Source organism: Oncorhynchus tshawytscha, linkage group LG19 (genome assembly GCF_018296145.1).
Source record: "Oncorhynchus tshawytscha isolate Ot180627B linkage group LG19, Otsh_v2.0, whole genome shotgun sequence".
Classification (NCBI taxonomy): Eukaryota; Metazoa; Chordata; class Actinopteri; order Salmoniformes; family Salmonidae; genus Oncorhynchus; species Oncorhynchus tshawytscha.
In genome coordinates, this window is record NC_056447.1 from 25,476,056 (window position 1) to 25,495,550 (window position 19,495).

Here is a 19,495-nt window from a genome sequence, read left to right on the forward strand (position 1 = left end):
CTTCCTCCATCTCTGCCATGCTCCCTTCCTCCCTCTCTATCTACCGTGCCATGCTCCAGTCTTCCTCCACTCTCCCTCCCTATCTACCGTGCCATGCTCCAGTCTTCCTCCATCTCTCCATGCTCCAGTCTTCCTCCACTCCCTACCGTGCCATGCTCCAGTCTTCCTCCACTCTCCCTCCCTTCCTCCCCTCTCTATCTGCCATGCTCCAGTCTTCCTCCACCTCCATCTCCCTATCTACCGTGCCATGCTCCAGTCTTCCTCCACTCCACTCTCCCTCCCTATCTATCCGTGCCATGCTCCAGTCTTCCTCCACTCTCCCTCCCTATCTACCGTGCCATGCTCCAGTCTTCCTCCACTCTCCCTCCCTATCTACCGTGCCAGTCTTCCTCCAGTCTTCCTCCCAGTCTCTCCCTCCCTATCTACCGTGCCATGCTCCAGTCTTCCTCCACTCTCCCTCCCTATCTACCGTGCCATGCTCCAGTCTTCCTCCACTCCTCCCTATCTACCGTGCCATGCTCCAGTCTTCCTCCACTCTCCCTCCCTCCCTATCTACCGTGCCATGCTCCAGTCTTCCTCCACTCTCCCTCCCTATCTACCGTGCCATGCTCCAGTCTTCCTCCACTCTCCCTCCCTCCCTATCTACCGTGCCATGCTCCAGTCTTCCTCCACTCTCCCTCCCTATCTACCGTGCCATGCTCCAGTCTTCCTCCACTCTCCCTCCCTCCCTATCTACCGTGCCATGCTCCAGTCTTCCTCCACTCTCCCTCCCTCCCTATCTACTGCCATGCTCCAGTCTTCCTCCACTCTCCCTCCCTCCCTATCTACCGTGCCATGCTCCAGTCTTCCTCCACTCTCCTCCCTATCTACCGTGCCATGCTCCAGTCTTCCTCCACTCTCCCTCCCTATCTACCGTGCCATGCTCCAGTCTTCCTCCACTCTCCCTCCCTATCTACCGTGCCATGCTCCAGTCTTCCTCCACTCTCCCTCCCTATCTACCGTGCCATGCTCCAGTCTTCCTCCACTCTCCCTCCCTATCTACCGTGCCATGCTCCAGTCTTCCTCCACCCCCTCCCTATCTACCGTGCCATGCTCCAGTCTTCCTCCACTCTCCCTCCCTATCTACCGTGCCATGCTCCAGTCTTCCTCCACTCTCCCTCCCTATCTACCGTGCCATGCTCCAGTCTTCCTCCACTCTCCCTCCCTATCTACCGTGCCATGCTCCAGTCTTCCTCCACTCTCCCTCCCTATCTACCGTGCCATGCTCCAGTCTTCCTCCACTCCCTCCCTATCTACCGTGCCATGCTCCAGTCTTCCTCCACTCTCCCCTATCTACCGTGCCATGCTCCAGTCTTCCTCCACTCTCCCTATCTACCGTGCCATGCTCCAGTCTTCCTCCACTCTCCCTATCTACCGTGCCATGCTCCAGTCTTCCTCCACTCTCCCTATCTACCGTGCCATGCTCCAGTCTTCCTCCACTCTCCCTATCTACCGTGCCATGCTCCAGTCTTCCACTCTCCCTATCTACCGTGCCATGCTCCAGTCTTCCACTATCTAGCGTGCTATGCTCCCTTCCTCCACTCTCCCTATTACCGTGCCATGTTCCCGTCTTCCACTATCTAGCGTGCTATGCTCCCTTCCTCCACTCTCCCTATTACCGTGCCATGCTCCCGTCTTCCACTATCTAGCGTGCCATGCTCCCTTCCTCCAGTCTCCCTCTCTGTCTAGCGTGTCATGCTCCCTTCCTCTGCTCGGTAAGTTAATACTCAACTTGACCTGCAGGTCTTCACTGTTATTTCAGGTGTGTGCTGGGACTCAGTTGGCACTGGCTGGGTAATTCTTCTAAAGGGAGATCCATACCTGACTTCCAGTAACCGAAGTCTATTTTTACAATCATTTCCTCATTCTTCTGTAAGCTCATATCAGACTGGTAATGAGTCCTGACTGACCATAACCAGACTCAAGCAATGGTGTTAACATGTAGTTGATTTACAGTTGGAGCAACTGTGTTCAAGACATGAGTAAACACACAAACACTTACCCTGGCAGGTTGCTTACTGTGGACAACATAAGCTCTCCATAGAGTCATCACCTGGTTGCAAAGTGTAAACAAAAACAAACATGTCAGTAACCACTACAAGATCAATGACTGTCTGTCTAGTGTGTGAGTGAGAATGGACTACATTGTATGTAGCTAACTGTATTGGAGGTTTATTCAAATTCTCCCCCATTCACATTGCAGTGTAGACTGTCAGCTTAATAGCTCCACTTGCAGGTGGAACCTGGTAACTTCAGCCACATTACGAACAGATACACTGTATTTCTCTAGGGGTGAACATTCCTCCTGGAGACCCTCCGGTAGCATTTTGTTCCAGCCCAATATGCAAACACACCAGATTCCAGATAACTGGCTGCTGCTCTTTTGCACATTTAAACACACACACAGCTAATATAGTTTAACCCTCTGTGGTCAACATAAACAAATGCCAACAGCGCCAAACAAGCCCCAGCCGATGCCAAGAAGTAGGGTTTTCTTAACCAGAACAGGTTAAAAACCACCCACCACAGTGATTTGTTGGACCCAGGAACCACGAGGTCCCTACTCACCAGAACCCTGCTCTCAGCCTTCCCCTTGGGTTGGTTTAGCTGCACCTGCCGCATGAGACAAATCTTCTGGGGCTTCAGCAGCTGAGTGATGTACTCTTCTCAGGAGAGAATAGAGAAGAATGACAACAGGGACAGCGAGCCATTCATACAATAAATCAAATATTTCAGATTCAGCCCGGCATTCAGAAGGATCTTTGGCAAGAGGACACAGGCACCGCCGTAACACAAATATATATTTGGGGTGGGCGGGGGGAGACAGGAGAAAAAAATAGAGGCCATCTCAATCTTAAATGAGCAAACAGGAATACATTGAGAAAGATAAGTGGCAGGAAAAACAGTGGAGCTCCATACCTTGCAAGCTGTAAGAGATGTCAGTATTGCCAGCCATGATGTTGGGCCCAGCTCTTGTCAGTAGGGGTAAGAGAGAGCGTGGGAGTAGCAGCAGCAGAGGCAGCTCAGGCAGGTCTGGGAGGTACACACACACATCCTGCTGCTGTCTACCACACTCAGAGTGAAACCATAGCAAGCTAGGAGCCCTGAGACAGGAAATGACAACCCTTTCAGTATCACCTTTGCTAAAGATCCTTACATGATCTTCTGCAATAACATCATAACGTCAAACGCACTTCAACAAAAAATACAAAGGAAAAAACAGGAGTAGGCCAATAACTTTTTATTAGCTGTACAGTAATACATTCCGCATACCAACATGCCCTCTCAACCCAACAATACATGTATTTATGTTGGTTTTCAGATCATTGTAAAATTCACACAGTACAGCCAGGTACAAAAATGCATCAACCTAGAATTTTTAAGAGCTTAACAAAAGTAATTTAAATGCAATTACATATAGAAGGAAGCTTCATGTTGTATCAGCGTCAAATGGTCTATGAAAGAAAGGACATTGTTCTCTGAAACGACTAACAAACCTTTATACAAAATATCTTTCCCTTATAGTTCTCTCCTCCCCTTTTTGAACCTCCTAATCAGAATTCCACAAGGCCCTCTGACCGCGTCTGTATACATCCCACAACACAACTGCACCATTAGGACAAAATGGTTTGAGAAATTAACAGTGAACTGGGAGAAACATTTGCTTCACAAGATTACCAAAGCCTTAATAATCATCTTTCCTTTACAGTTAAGACCTGAAGCTAGTTCAATTGGACACCTCCCCCCTTTACAGTTTCACACAGAACTTGATTAAAGCTTTCCAGAACATGGGCGCAATTTACATCACAATCTCTCTACCTTATCTTGAAAAGCAAAACAAGACGTACATGGGCGTCTTTCAAAACCTCTAACATTAGTCCATGCGGTCGAGATGTTAGGTAGGTTAAGAGTGAGTAAAGCTGCTAACCTCTGTACCTCCAAAAATAACACTAGATATTCAGGCTAAAAAGCTCAAAACCGGAAAGATCATATCTCCAACATGATTTACAGAGTGGGCAAAGCCTCCCATTTAAGAGATTAAAAATCCACATACTGCCTGTGTTCCAAACAGCTATGGTTAAGAGTTCCTTTCTCCCAGCATTAAAGTTTTTTAGATCACTAGAAAAAGATTCAAATATGTTTGTAATAAAACTAAAAAAGTATTTACAAGCAAAACCAGCCGAGATGACCGTTTGTACAACATAACTGCAGTCTTAAAAACTTTGTGGGTCGATGCATGTCACTGTCCCCGATTATAGTAGTTAATGTAAGCCTCTACAAACTCCATAATCTGTGACAAGTATAACAGTAAGTAAAATGTAATATGCAGTGAATAAAGTGTTAAAAAAAATGGAAGGACTTCCTTTGACAGTTAAAGTAATAGTTTTAGTCTACCGCAGAGGTCCTAGATAACAAGGCTGAAATTACTGGCACTCACTGTTGCCATGTCAAGCTCACAAACAGGTTAAGAAAATAGTTTATTAGTTGGAGGGAAAAGAAAAAAAGAAGACCACTACAGAAAGTCCCAATGTCCACGTGTCAAACCTCAGCTACCATCCCTCCATGAAGGGATCCATTATTACACGTTTCTACAACATTCCTCCCACATAAAAATATCTACATTTCTACAGACCAAGCAGCTAGAACTTAAACTGTTACAGTGAATGCATGGAAGGAAGTGGGTTTGAGAGTGATAAGAAAACACACCGATTTGTTTAAGACAAAAACCAGAAGTGTAAAGCGGAGTGGTTTGTAAGATGGCAGATCGTATGAAGAGGGTAGACTTGTTGAAGGGAAAGGTTGAGACAAAGGGATGTCTTTGAGCAGTCTGTGTGGGCTAGATCACCGGTCCATCATGCTGAGGATCATCTCAGGGGTGAGGTCTCCGTTGGGGGCAGCGTCTGCTACAGGCAGCTCCACCGTCTCCACCCCTGCCTCCTCTGGTTGCTCCACCACCACCTCTGGGGCAGCCTGTTCAGCCTCTTGCTCCTTCTTCACTATGATGTTCTCTATGGCGCCGGTATTCTCATCCTCCACCTGGATGACGGCTGCAGCTGAGGAGACAGATAACACCCGGTATTATAACTCGACAGTAAAATGGTCAGTAAAACATAAACTGGGCATAGATTTAGACCAGGGATGGGCAACTGGCAGCACGTCCCCTTTTTGTAGGCCCGCAGACCAATTTACCCAAAATGTTTAAAAAAAATACTAAGTGCAGCCACTTTTGCCCTCGGAACAGCCTCAATTCATCATGGCATGGACTCTACAAAGCGTTCCAAAGAGATACTGGCCCATGTGGACTCCAATGCTTTCCCACAGTTGTGTCATGTTGACTGGATGTCCTTTGGGGGGTGGCCTATTCTTGATACACATGGGAAACTTGAGAATCGCAGAGTTCAGATTTTATGTGGCCTCTACCCCCATCAAAGTTGCCATCCTTGATTTAAACATGGCATGATATTGGATCAGGGAGATTTAACTCACCTGAAGCAGCCTTGCCTTTGGGGGCAGCCTTGCTGGCTTTGGCGGGAGGGGAGGGTTTGGGGATGTTCTTGGGAGGTCTGCCGCGTTTCCTCTTGACAGGTGGCTCTACAGGGGCAGGAATAGGTTTGGTGGGTGGAGCCTGCTCCAACTCCATCATCTCCTCCTCCTCTTCCTCCAGCAGTGCTGCCTCAGCCTCCTCATCCTCTTCATCAATGTCATCCAGCTCAGGATCAGCATTGTCCTCTGGAGGTGGGAAGTTAAAGAGTCTAACACTGATCTCATTACATCCAAAGAGCAATAGTTTATAGGACACTACAATTAGATATGTTTCAGTATTAGAAAGGGCCTCTCACCACTGTCGTCATCATCATCATCATCGTCATCTTCGTCCTTCCTTGAGCGCATCTTCCTCTTCCTCCCACCTCGTCCTCTCTTGGGTGGGGATCCGTTCTCTCCTTCACTAGGATCCCCGTTACAGTTCTCTGCATGTCTGGCCATGGTGTTCTGAGGAGAGTTTAAGAAAAGGATCAAATGAAGGGCTATACCAAAAACAATGGATGTATTCTTCCACTCAATAAATGTGTGTTTGAGAAAGTGTCCATACCCTGCGGGTAAAGGCCTTGCCACACTTGGTGCACACAAAGGCGGTGGGCACAAAGTTGGGGTCATGGTAACGCCGGAAGTGCATGTCCAGGAGCTGCTTCTGACGGAAGGTCTTCTCACACTGGCTACAGGCGTAAGGCTTCTCTCCTGTGTGGGTGCGCCTGTGCATCAGCATATGGCGCTCCTAGTCAATGCAAGGACAGCAAGAAAAACACAAGGACAGAAAACCTTTACCAACTCCATCACAAAACTATGCTGATTGTCCAGTATCCATGAGTGAACGTTTTTATATTGAGGGACACCTGGAGGTAATTGCAATGAAATTAAAATGGATGGTCCCCGAGGAAAATATATATTTTCACCTGGCCCTTGCAGAGCGCATGAAACTTGACTGTCTGTTTTTAACCTTCCCCCTCCAAAATGATCATTAAAACAAAATAGCAGGGAATATTGAATCCCTTTTTACTAGGTGATCAATGTTGCAGTCGTGATTTCAATCAAATCAATCCCTGGTTGAGAACCACTACTGTATTCATACCATATTATCCGCTAGAGGGCAGCATTTACCACTTTAAGTGTTAAGGGACATCCGTTAAAGGATGATAACTATAAATTACACATGACTTTAAACTGTTAGTGAGCATCCACACTAGAGGAAAGTTTGTTCTACAGTAGCCTACAACGGTCAATCAACTGATCAAAGCATCCCACTGCTGTATATCCTACTGCACGCTGCATATCCTACTGCACGCCTATTATTAAGAATGGAGCTATATACACAGAGTACCATAAAGCCTAGGCCTGATTATCCAACCATTTAGATCAGTTATGGGTCTATTGTCAACACTTGTCAACAGACAAGCAGGCTACTCATATGGTGCATTTTGATCACACCATCGCACACGCCCTCTCTCAGCCAGGGGTGTATTCATTATGAAACCATTTATAAACTAAGAGCAAAATGAGAGTTTTTAAAATTTGACAAATTCGGGTTAGCCTCTACCTGTTTCGTTTGTTTCTGTTTAACAGCTAGGTCCGGGACGATCATTATGTTGTCATCCAGTCACATTTTATTCATTTTCCAAGCTATAGCACACTATTTTACATAAAGCATGTTTTTAAAGGACCAAAGAATTGTCTGCTTCGTGTTTTCATGGTTGACATGGAACAATTATCACGATACTGGTTTAGTCAAAGCACAATTCACAGCATTAGAAAGCCAAAATTCTTCCCCCTTTTTACCAATATATACCCTCATTTGGCATGTTGCTTTCTTTTGCCCTATGTTTGATTTGTGAGCTTAAACGTAGTGGGCAGGCTTTTGTTAAACATGAAACAAAGTAGGCCCAGAGACTAATGAATACACTATTTGCCTTCATCAAAACAATGTTTTTGTTGCATATTTCAGTCCAGAACCTGCCAGGGTTTAGGGGGGGGGTTGTAACCTATTCGAAACAGAACACTATAGCAGTTCACAAAAAAAATTATCCTAAAATAGACATATATTATTCCAGAACTGCAGTTTAGGGTTGGAACACAGGGTTCAGGATTTCTCTACTTTAAATCAATCAGTCCATTTTGAAATTGTGAAAAAAATGTCATGATTTGGCAAGGAATGTTGCTGGTCTACAGCTTTGTTAGTGTATCCCGTCAGTTAGATATGTTTTTGTAGGCAGTCATTTCCGTAGGCTTAATGTGAGCTTGGGCGCGCAACACACGTGTGTGTGTGTGTGTGTGTAGAGGGAGCGATCAGATCAAAACTGTGAGAGAGACAGGTAGGCCTAATACAGGGAGAAGAAGTGTGATCACTTGGCTAGAGTAGCTAATGCACATAACAAATGGAAGGAACACGAGTCAATGTGAATTAACAGTGGTCGTCAGGACAAAATCTCACCTGGCTTTTCAGGCAGCCACAAAGCAGATTCCAGATGCCTTAGCCTACTTTATGACTGCGGTAGAACTTCACTGCCCCTAGTGGTCATACAGCACAATAGGATTTTCACATGGAATGTTATTACATTTTCTTATTGTTTTAATGAAAAACGGATTTAAAAAAAGGCAGTTTAAACATGAAAAAAAAACATCCATTTGTCACATCCCTAGTTAATGTAGGATGCTGGGCTATGAATTCAGTGCTCCTTTGTCACTGAATATCCAATCAAGGTCATTGGCAGGAAGGTAAGGGTTTAGGGTCCGATCTAAATTCACACAACGACATCAGTGGATCAGCTCAAAAAATATTCCTAGCTTAACCGTTAGCCTTCAATTGGAGCCCCCCGCGGAAATCTAATTAACGTAAATGAATAAAAATCTCAGTCAAAATCCATCTGTTTAAGCTGCGTCTCAACCCCCGCAATTTGCCGATATCGCCTTTCCGCATCTGCGGTGAAAGGTGGCAGAGCTAGAGCGGTCAGACCAGGAGACATCCCATCTGTGGTGAAAGGTGGCAGAGCTAGAGCGGTCAGACCATGAGACATCCCGAAAATCGGTCTCCTCACATAATTGTATGTAGCGTCCAAACGGTTTGGCCTAGAATCTATTATGATCATTCTATTGAAAGATGACTCTCACAAACACAATGGTGATCTCAGGTTTGCTCTTATTATCATCGCCATCATCATTATTATGACCCCTCTATGGAAAGATAACTCACGAATATGATGATGTTCTCTTGCTCTATGACCCCCACAAGCGTCTTGGGACTCGTCTAAAGTCTGTACTGACGATTTGCCAACTTGGCTACAGGCATAACTGTCCGAACAGTTTGGGTTACACACTAATATGACCCCTCTGTGGAAAGGTGAGACTTTCACGAACATGTCAGTTGTTTTGCTCTAGGAGACAAGTTTGAAGGTCCCGGGTACCAGTTGAAAATAATTAATGGAAGTAAATATGGAGACTGTTTAGAGCCAAAAGTAAGGGGTTAAATACATGGCTTTTATTTTTTATTTTTTTATCCCTCTCAGATATAGGACAGACACTTCAGAACAAACTTCCCTTTGATGTTTTGTTCCCATCTGTTGTTCCATGTAGTGAATCTATTATTCAAACTAATAGCAGTGATGCCCAAAATAATTGGTTTATCATATATATACAAAATACTTCAAGGGGTCTTAAAATTCTAAATCAATAGCTAAATGGTCCTTGGTATGACCTTCATAAAACAATTCCATATATTCCAATTGGACCCCCTTTTCGTGAAAGCCAATTGGTAGTTACGATCTTGTCTCATCGCTGCAATTCCCCAACGGGCTCGGGAGATGCGAAGGTCAAGTCACGTGTCCTCCGAAACACGACCCGCCAAGCTGCGCTGCTTCTTAACGCCTGCTCGCTTAACCTGGAAGCCAGACCCACCAATGTGTCATAGGAAACGGAGGAAGCACCAGGCCATCTACAAGGAGTCGCTAGAGCATGATGAGCTAAGGAAAGACCTCCGGCCAAACCCTCGCCTAACCGCAGGACAATGCTCCATGCCACACAGCCAGGTCAATCAAGGTGTGGATGGAGGACCACCAGATCAAGACCCTGTCATAGCCAGTCCAATCTCTAAACCTGAACCCCATTGAAAACCTCTGGAATGTGATCAAGAGGAAGATGGATGGTCACAACCCATCAAACAAAGCCGAGCTGCTTGAATGTTTGCTGCCAGGAGTGGCATAAAGTCACCCAACATCAATGTTAAAGACTGGTGGAGAGCATGACAAGACGCATGAAAGCTGTGATTGAAAAATCAGGGTTATTCCATCAAATATTGATTTCTGAACTCTCCCTAACTTAAAACATTAGTATTGTGTTTAAAAATGAATATGAACTTATTTTCTTTGCATTATTTGAGGTCTGACAACACTGCATCTTTGTTATTTTGACAGTTGTCATTTCTGCAAATAAATGCTCTACATGACAATATTTTTAATAGGAATTTGGGAGAAATGTCAGTAGTTTATAGAATAAAAATGTTATTCTCATTTTAGCCAAACACATACCTATAAATAGTACAACCAAAGAAAAGGATAATTTTGCAGTGGTCTCTTCATGTTTTTCCAGAGCTGTATATGGAGCATATAACAATCACAGCTCTGTAGATTTTGCCGCGAAAAGACAGAATCAAGAGATCATTTATTCTGGAATTGCCCCCCTATGTAGCTCGTTTCTGGTCACAGGTTCAGGAATGGCAACAAAAAAAAAAATCTATATATATATACTTTTTTTTTTAAAATCACAACATGCACTTAAAATTAACCTTACAAATAACAGTTTTGGGTGATAGCGGTTGTCAGTCAATAAACAATATAATAATACCCGTAGGAAAGGTTTTCATCTTTAGCTCACAATCTGTGGATAATATCCGATTAGAAAGGTTCCAAAATTTTGTGAAACATCATAGTACAATTGAAATATATATGGCACATGGAAACCAAACTAGACTGGGCTATAGTGAAAGAAGGGACGAGCTGAGAGCGGTGATTAAAGAGCTTATGTTTGGTAATGTATTACTGTTATGTGACTGCTTTAAATAAAAGTACCATGTATGTAAAAATGTATATGTAGCAAAAAAGCTGTAAAAAAACAAAGATATTTGTCCTCTGAAGAGGGGGGTGGGGGAGGGGTTCATCAAAATAAAATAACCCCTTTAAAAAAAAAATGGAGACTGACGCCTCAAACACTGCGATGCAGTGCCGTAGATTGCTGCGCCACTTGGGAGGCCCTACATGCATTACAATGCTGTAACAAACCGGGTTAGGCAGGCCTTTGTGTTCATTTTTTCAACTTTATGATGATCAGGACCTGTTAGTGGTAGTTTTGTAATAACGGCACTGTGATTTTAATTGAGTTGTTTTCTTAATATTAACAATTACATTTCTTTTTTTTTTTTAAACAAAAAGTTTAAACCAGGGGTTGGGTCCAAAACTATTTTCCAATCGTTTCATTCTAAAACAGAACCACTGTTTTTTTTGTTTCACTGTTCTGACCAGTAAAACTGGTTAGAACAAAAAAAGTTCAGTTTATCATTTCTTTCTGTTCCTTTTTAAACCTCTGAAATCATATATTTGTACATTTAGCTCAACATTACATTTCTTCACCAATCATGCAGTGCGGATAGAGCAGCTTGCTTTGGAGCAGGCAAGCTATAGTTCAGTTGAGTTGTTTACATGCGTGATGGAAAGACAAGGCGTGAGGTTGCAACCAATTTTACGGGTGGGGATAAAGGGTGGAGGCAGCTTGGCTTAAAGCACTGGGCATCTGGTGATGACATGCATTATCTGAATTAGGCCCAGAGAATTATACCAACGGAGGGGCGGCTTAAACGGAGGAACTTTTCATGTCTGAACTTCAGAGTTGGCTTCACGTTGGACCAGAGAAGCTAGCTAACGAGCTTGTTTTTGCAGTGCGGCAGCAGAATTTTAAAAAGTAGTTGAGAAATGTGATAACTATAGTATCCTAAACTAGCATTAAAAAGGTGAATCCATTCTTCAATTAAACATGTCTCTCACAATCATTTGAATCACGGTTTTAACGTCAATAGGCTAGGCTACAGCGTCTGCGGGGGGAGGGAAAGGAAGCCTACATGCGCACACACAGGCAAATATTTTCAGATGGCAGGCAGACACTGGAAGAAGTTTCTGATTGAAAGGAGGGTTTTGCATAGGTGCTTTGTAGCATTTTTTTTTTGTGGGACTGGAAAAACATGTCCGCAGAGCAAAAGGTTATTAACCGGTTCTAATGAGTTTAAAATAATGGTTCTGTACAGGAAAAGTATTGAGCACTTCCATTCCAGTTTGAGTTCTGTTCCCTGAACCGGTTCCGACCCCTGGTTTAATCGTTCATACCCCTAATATTTACTCCAGCCTAGATTCTCTATCATCCCAGGTTAGAGACAGCAGGACCTCACCTGTCTGCAGCAGTAATCACACTGGTCACACTTAAAGCGTTTCTCGTTCTTGTGGGACTTCTGGTGCTGGATGAGTGCGTAGCGCTCGTGGAACACAGCATCACAGTAACGACATTTCCTGCCCTGCTCAATGAACGAGTGCTGTTTTCGCAGGTGGACGCCTGAAGGGGAGGAGGGGGGCAAAAAAAAGCTTATTGAGAGAGATGTCATCAATATAAACAAGTTCAGTCACAATTATGGCTATGGCGATCACGAAATTGTCAGCCGGTGAATGACAAGCAAATAACTGTCGGTCTCCCTGTAATTTACTGTTAATTAACAAACACATTTAGCATCTCCTGGCTTCCACACACAGCCTACAAGCCAATGATGCAGACAATTGGAACATTTACATTTTAAAAAGTCACAATAAATCCATGTAATATAGCCTACACCATCACAATAAATCCATGTAATATAGCCTACACCGTAACAATAAATCCATGTAATATAGCCTACACCGTAACAATAAATCCATGTAATATAGCCTACACCGTAACAATAAATCCATAATTTATTTTAGACAGGTCTGAAGAAACATGATATGAAGAAAATGTAGTCTATTTCAGAAGAACAGAATACTCTGTCCTTATGTTAGGTACTGATCTGGCTATACCAAATGGCTGGGGGCTACACTAGTTCATCACACCAAAGCTTTAGTTTTTAGACTATCATTTTTTGGGAGATGAGATGGATCAGTGGGGATCATTCAATATTCCCTTTTATTGTTCAGTGAAATCATCCCATGTGAAGAGTCAACTCATTTAATTAAAGTTCAATCCATGACTAAATTGTTTTTTATTTATTTTTTGGGGAGGATTTAATCCTGTGCAATTGTGTCTACTTTTGATAAGGTAAAAGGTTTATATTTCTGTCTCCATATGATATGGTAAATATATCCAATGCAAAAAACATCTACATTTAAAATGGCATTAAAATTAATTTGCATTTATTTCCATTAATTCTCATATATTCCCACAAAGTTTCCACCTCTGAATATTCCCCAAAATGTACAACCCTATTTAATAGTATGAAGAATACAATTGAACAAAGCTGAATAAAATAGAAAGGATATTTTCTCCCAACGAGTTGCGCTCATGCGGCTATTCGGTGTTGAGCGGTTAACATAAAAATAGGTACTTCTATATGCTTAATTTAGAGTTATTAATTTAACTTGTTCTACAAACGTTGGGCTATATGTTCACCCTGACTATAGCGCAAGCGTTGCAAAATACATTTAGAAATCTAAATTATTAAATTATTGCACCCACACTGTTCGCGAGCGTCTGCATTGCCAAGGGCTAAAATAGAAGTCAGTTCAATTTGTGAAACAGATTGCGCTGCAAGTCCTGCTTCTCCCATCTCCTCATTGGTTTATAGAAGCAGATACCCACGTGCCATCTCCTCATTGGTTATACCCACGTGGGTGATTGAAAGACGAACTGTGTTGTCGGTCGTCGTGGTAATACTATGAAAGTTTAGATGCCAATCACCATATAAGTTTAAAGAAGAAAAAGCCTGGAAGGAAAAGATTACTAAAAATGATTCGGTTGACCGTTTTATCTGTGGATTAATTGTCGGAGTGGAGGACCTTGTGCATTTCAGGTAAAATAACAGCTCAATGTTTATATCCCAGGACAAATTAGCCTGCTAGCTAAATAGGACAAATTAGCTAGCAAGTGCAAGCCAGCTAGCTAAATTGCCATAAATGTTTAATGCTTTTCAACCTGTCCCCAAATGAATGTAATTGGTTCCGTTTGTTTTGATATTTTAACCTGCGTGTCGTGATTGTGTTTGGTGTGGGGGGACAAAACACGTGTATGCACGATGGTGCACATGCGCAGCCAGTTTGAGTTCCGCGTAAGGCTGCATGATGCAACTAATGATGATTAGAAAAAAGTTGCTTGAAAGGCTGAGCTCCGCTTTGATTTTGAGCAGGATGAAAATACTTCATTAACCTCTCATTCACACAAGCACTTGATAATGCCTCAAATTTTACAACGGCACCCCCTGTGGCCACAATGCACCCTAAAAGAAATGCAGGCCTTTTGCGGCCAGTGGACGTTGTGCCCTTGGCCCAGTGTGCTGTGCCCTTCACCCTGAGTGCTGCGCTAAGCACCTCTCATTCACACAGCTCCCCATCACGTGATCAGGTCTTTCTCACAGGCTACAAAGTGAAGACAGACACATCCTTATCCAATTCCGAGGTGCATATTGAAAATATTGGAAGAACTGTCCACATTTACTGTCAGCCAACAAGATGAGTAGACTTAACGAACAGCTAAATCACTAGCCTATGTCAATCTACTATCCTCCATAGTACAAAAGTTAAGCTATTCTATTCTGTGCGACAAATAAATATTCCAAACGTAGTCTGGGACAGGTGCGGGATAGAATAGATCACAAATTAATACAACCACTAGCACCAAAAAAACAACAATAATTCACAAGTGATCGGCTAATACGGTCACCCATCAGACTATTCTTGATTTAATCTTAACTTTACATATACTAAATAATATACGTGTGAAATTTGTTTCGATTTAGAATGGACCATTATCATGCACCTGAAACAAAACAGGTGCCGCATGAAAAAAATACATCTCATCTGTGCATTTAAATAGCAAATAGGGGACGCTTTCCCCATGGTTCATTTTCAAGCCAGCCAGGTAGGGTATACTCCTGTTGTAAATATAAGCAATGTGCTGAATATTAGGAAAGTTGAGAAATAAATATAGTTAGGCCTAGCCTATAGAAAGCTGATGGGATCCTCCACTTTTTTGTAGAGGCCATCAATCTGTTTTCTTGCGCAATCGCATAGCCTATAGAAATGTTGTGCAACACGAGCGCCTGAAGTGTTTGATTAAATTTCCAAATACATTTGCATTGATGTCAGAGTAATTACAGGGGCAATAGAGTGCTGAGTAAGTACCAGGCAGTTAGCAAGTTCGGTAGGCTACTAATGACCATCAGCAGCAGAGCTAGGAGAAGCCTAATTACCGTGACTAAAAGGTCATTTGGAATTTTACTGCCTTCATGACTCGTGACCGCTAATACGGTCACCGCAACAGCCTTAGTCACAATTAAGTTTACGGTTGAGATTTCCAAATTATGCTGTCAACATATTGGAATAATCAGGCCAAAAGTCAAGGACTAGCTATCTAACCCAGGTCACTCTTTCGGGCGATGACTGTGTCACAGTGGGGGCAGTGGAACTTAGCCACGTTCTCTGTGTGCTTCTGCAGGATGTGCATCTTCATGGTTCCACTCTGGGTGAAACGGGCGTGGCAAATATAGCACTCGTACGGCTTCTCTCCTGGAAAACAAAGCAGGAAAACATGAGTGCACAAGTTCAACAAATCAGGCCGGTCACTAATTGTGTTTACACAGTATCCCTGCAGCTGTGCCTCACCCGAGTGTGTCCTCATGTGTCTCTTCAGCTTGTAGGTGTCTCTGCTGGCGTAGCTGCACAGACTGCACTGGAACGGACGCTCCCCAGTGTGGGAACGGATGTGCCGCTTTAGCTTGCTCACCTCTACACTGGCATAGTCACACATGGAGCACTTGAAGGGTTTCTCATGAGTGTGCTTGTAGCGACGATGTCGGACCAGCTCTCCACTGGTCACGAAGGCCATGTCACAATCTTGACACTTGTGTGGTCTGGTTCCTGTAAACAAAAATAGAGTTATAATAGTATCTAACATGGTAATATGGACAGGAATATAGAATTGTCTGTCAATGTGCCTATGATGTCACCATACCTGTGTGTGTGTTGAGGTGGTTCCTTAGCAGGGTAACAGTCCTGAAGGCCCTTCCACACAGATGGCACTTGTGGGGCCTCTCATCTGTGTGGCTTTTCATGTGTCGGTCCAAGTTGGAGCGGCGGGGACAGGTGTAGCTACACAGCTCACACTGGAATGTTTTCTTCACACCTGGAGCATACAAAGTCAGCACTTGCAGAGGCATTTAGCACCACAACTTGAGTTACAAAATACCTCATAAACAAAGGACACAGAAAGAAGGGGTAATCTTACCTTTCTTCTTAATTTTGGTGGGTTTGGGGGGTTTCATGTTGCCCACCACCTTCTCTGCGTTGACTTCAGAGAGCATCCCTTCCTGCTGCTCCTCCTCAAAATCATACACAGACACGTCCATGTTGTCTTTATCCCCCTCTGTGTTGTAGCGCAGCGTGCTCTTTTTTGCCTTCTTGATGGTTTTCTTGGCTGGGGGCTGGTAGTCGGGGTCCTTGGCCCATTGTGGTTCTTCAGGCTGGGGCTCACAGTGCAGCTCTTCCTCCTCCTCCTCAGGCTGGACCTGCTGTTCCTCTTGGTGCTGGAGCTCATCCTGCTCCACTGTTTCCACCTCACCATTCGCACCCACCTTCACCACCTGAAGAAGCAGTATTGTTTTTAATTTCGCTACGACTAATACATTTAGATAGGCACCTGTGGTACAAAACATTGTTGTACACCCATAGTGAAATATGATCCCATTAGTTCTGAATTAATGTAATATTTAGTCATGAAGTGCAGTCTCTCTTACCTGGAATCCCTCTGGCAGGGGCAGGGTATGGCAGATAACAGGGTTTCCGTCTTTGGGCATGGCCGTGGTGTCCACGAAGGTGCTCTGTAGCGCCTCTACAGTGGCCTGGGTGACAGGGACAGCAGAGACAGGGACCTGGACCAGCTGTAGCTCCCTGAGGCCTCCCAGCTGCTGCTCATCCATATTGACAACCTGCAGAGTGATGATCTGGGTCTCATCCACCGTGGTGACCGTGGCCTCGTGGGCTGTAGCCACAGGGGCATCCATCACCTCAGTCTTCAACTGCAGCAGGGCCGGGTCCAGGGAGTCCATTACCATCATCTCCACATTGACTCCCTCCACCAGCTGCTGGGTATCCAGACCAGCAACTCCCTCTGGCTGCTGGTCCATCACCCCTTCTGCTGCTTGCTGGAGCAGGTCTGCCACCACCTCCTCCCCCTCATAGGTGAAGTCCTTGGCCTCAACCACAACATCTGTTGGTCCTCCGTCCATCGGTAACAACTGAGAGAATCACCCCAAAACCAATCAGCACACAATCTAAAAATGTAATCTTAACGCATAACCATTTATTAATAAATGTTGAAAGTGTACCAGGACGTATGATCAATCTAGCAAGGCCTAACAGACTGAAAATGGCATACTGTGTTCAGTTCAGACAAGATCTCAAACATAATGCAACTTCCCCAGCTTTCTAAATTGTTACCTGCACTAGAAAGGAATACTTCATCTTTCTAGATCTGCTTGGCTTGCTCAATTTCTCACTCAACTCTCCTGACTGTTACCTGACACTCAACCTGTGGGGAAGACAAACAAGTTGAACGTCTACATAAACCTACTGCATGTATTGAATGCAGACACATCCGTAGCTAGTTAAGCCAGTCTAGCAAATGTGGCTGACCTGGTATTATCAAAAACAACCTACAAGTATGATGTGACATTCATTCACAGTGAACATGGCCAGCGTTTTGATAGTGGACATGAAGTCACATAGGTAGTCATGTTTTTGTACCGCTACCAGCCGGGTTGTAGAGGGAGCTCTACCCTGTTTTTGTCCATTCTAGCTCGCTTACGTTAGTGCCGTTGTAGCTCAATGTAGGCTTTGAATCAGACAGCGGACACTGGATGGAAGACGAACTGCAGCAGAGGCATTTAGATCTTTTTTTTTTTAGATAAGTCGCATTAATTTGAGGCCGGAGGAAGACGTCGTACTAGTGGAAACGCTCGCATTAATGACTACCGGAGACATTTACGTTATGAATCTTCCTTGTTTGGATTCGGTCTGCGCAACAAGCCAAGCCAGCTAACTTTTATATTGCTAGAGAAATAGCGTCTGCTAAATTGTTAAGTCTTTGCATCTAGGACCATACCATTTTAAAACGCTTGTCAGCGAACGCTAGAAGTTATAGTTAATGTGGTCATATTAAAACAGTGAACGTTAACTAGCTAATTAGAAAGTTATTTAACGTTAGTTTGATCAACGGAAGGGGTTACTAACGTTAGCTTTTGCGAAGGCCGTTATCAAGGTGGGGCAATATTGACAGTAAACCGATCTTGTAAATTATAGCTAATTTCGATTGATGGCTTTACTAGCAAACAAAACTAACGTTGTGTAGATAGAGGTCCAACTAGTTAGATTATGCTTGTGAGATTTAGTAAATTCCGTGTACTGAGCTACAATCTGTCGCTCGCTGACTTCATAAGCAGCCGCGAGTTTCTATCTTGGCACAAAGAAGAAAAATAAAATGGACGCCTGGCCTAAACACTAAACCAACACGTTGAAGTATTTAATGATCGAGCCATGCCAAAGTGCAAACTAATATAGCTATAAAAATACTCGTTAATGAGACATTTCGTTGAACTTCTGGGTTATAATGTTTTTTTTTGCTGAATGTTCGATAACGATAGAGGGAGACAAACACCCCCGTCTACCGCCTGGACCGGGAGCCCCATCGTGACACCTAGAGGCCGATTAAAGCTCCTGCAAAACTGCCCCCTTTCCTGGAAAGTACTGTTACTTTACCTGCTCTTCGTCGTTTAATTCCTCACTGAATTCGACAGAAAGCCCAGAGTATGTTCTTCAATCAGATCGAGATGGCTGAGAATTGCGCCCTTCTTCTCCTGCGGTTTTAATCCTCTCCCGCTTTTGCAGAGTGGGCTCCGCACAAAATGGCGGCCTTGTGAAAGTTAGTGCGCCTGTGCATTGAAGGGGGGCGGTGGCGAGAGGGTGGGTGTAAACCGTTCTAAACATTGAATTATGGGGATTGGCCATATGGGGCGCTACTTTTGAAATACAGTACACCGTAATGAATATATCATTTATGAGGTTATTTGTCATAAATCTGATTGAATTTCTAACTTCATACGAATGTCAATGTCTGTTTTATGATCTTCACAGGCAGTTAAAAGCGGTTGTCACAGGCTGTATTCTATATTTATTCAACAGGCCTATAATAAATACTCCAAATGTGTAGTTGTACCAAAATTATTAAAAACCTGTACATGTCATTGAGCCATTAAATTTTGTCATCAATAATTTCCAGATTTTTCTATCAGTTTGAACAATCATTTAAGTATGTATACCCCGTGCCAAACACAAAGGCTACAATATATAGTTTGTATCACATTTGATGCCAGACATGATATTTGCCAGACAATATAACAAATATATATATTTTAAAGCTGCAGTCAAAGGTAAATAAATATACTTTGTTTCTATTAGCACTGTATCTATTCATTCTTACAGTATTTCATCTCAAGTCTAATTAAACCTCGCTCCACTGTAACTTGAGCCACTTATACATTTAAGAAGCCACTGAAGTCCGTTGTTATTTTGAAGTGCTATATAATAAAACGGATCAATCTGAAAAGGTAATAATGTACAGTGAATGCCCGTTC

General features: G+C 43.5%; 2 protein-coding genes across 6 annotated transcripts in view; both read right to left on the reverse strand.

Annotated features, from left to right (window-relative positions):
* Positions 1-3,123, reverse strand: part of carmil2 (capping protein regulator and myosin 1 linker 2) — a 38,997-nt gene extending 35,874 nt beyond the window's left edge. Inside the window, exons 1-3 of one of the 2 annotated variants that reach the window (XM_024379396.2) lie at positions 2,959-3,123; positions 2,608-2,702; positions 2,042-2,092 (exon numbers count right to left, since the gene is read on the reverse strand). In XM_024379396.2, coding sequence (XP_024235164.1) covers positions 2,042-2,092; positions 2,608-2,702; positions 2,959-2,995 — 183 coding nt within the window. In that variant the 5' untranslated portion in view covers positions 2,996-3,123. The remainder of the gene's footprint in view (positions 1-2,041; positions 2,093-2,607; positions 2,703-2,958) is intronic. The other variant, XM_024379395.2, reaches the window with a different exon arrangement.
* Positions 3,124-3,265: 142 nt separating this feature from the next.
* LOC112218535 (transcriptional repressor CTCF) lies at positions 3,266-18,824 on the reverse strand. Of its 4 annotated transcripts, none has more exons than XM_024379402.2 (12): positions 18,621-18,824; positions 17,304-17,394; positions 16,601-17,101; positions 16,093-16,447; positions 15,820-15,990; positions 15,471-15,725; positions 15,225-15,374; positions 12,020-12,180; positions 6,131-6,313; positions 5,880-6,030; positions 5,542-5,769; positions 3,266-5,093 (listed from the first exon to the last, which is right to left on the reverse strand). In XM_024379402.2, exons 2-12 carry the CDS (start codon positions 17,325-17,327, stop codon positions 4,882-4,884), a joined length of 2,391 nt encoding a protein of 796 aa, XP_024235170.1. In that variant the 5' UTR covers positions 17,328-17,394; positions 18,621-18,824; the 3' UTR covers positions 3,266-4,881. The 4 variants fall into 4 exon arrangements, with proteins under 4 accessions (XP_024235170.1, XP_024235168.1, XP_024235169.1 ...); XM_024379400.2 differs by having other exon boundaries at positions 5,527-5,769; positions 18,621-18,823; XM_024379401.2 differs by lacking the exon at positions 18,621-18,824 and adding an exon at positions 17,523-17,540 and having other exon boundaries at positions 5,527-5,769.
* Positions 18,825-19,495: the final 671 nt, after the last annotated feature.

Excerpts from the sequence above, each read along its gene's own strand:
- LOC112218535 (XM_024379400.2), bottom strand. The coding sequence starts at position 17,327 with ATGAAGTATTCCTTTCTAGTGCAG. Across the intron at positions 15,991-16,092 it reads CACCAAAATTAAGAAGAAAG|GTGTGAAGAAAACATTCCAG; the intron begins GTAAGATTACCC and ends TGTATGCTCCAG. Across the intron at positions 6,031-6,130 it reads GCAAGGCCTTTACCCGCAGG|AACACCATGGCCAGACATGC; the intron begins GTATGGACACTT and ends AACTCTCCTCAG.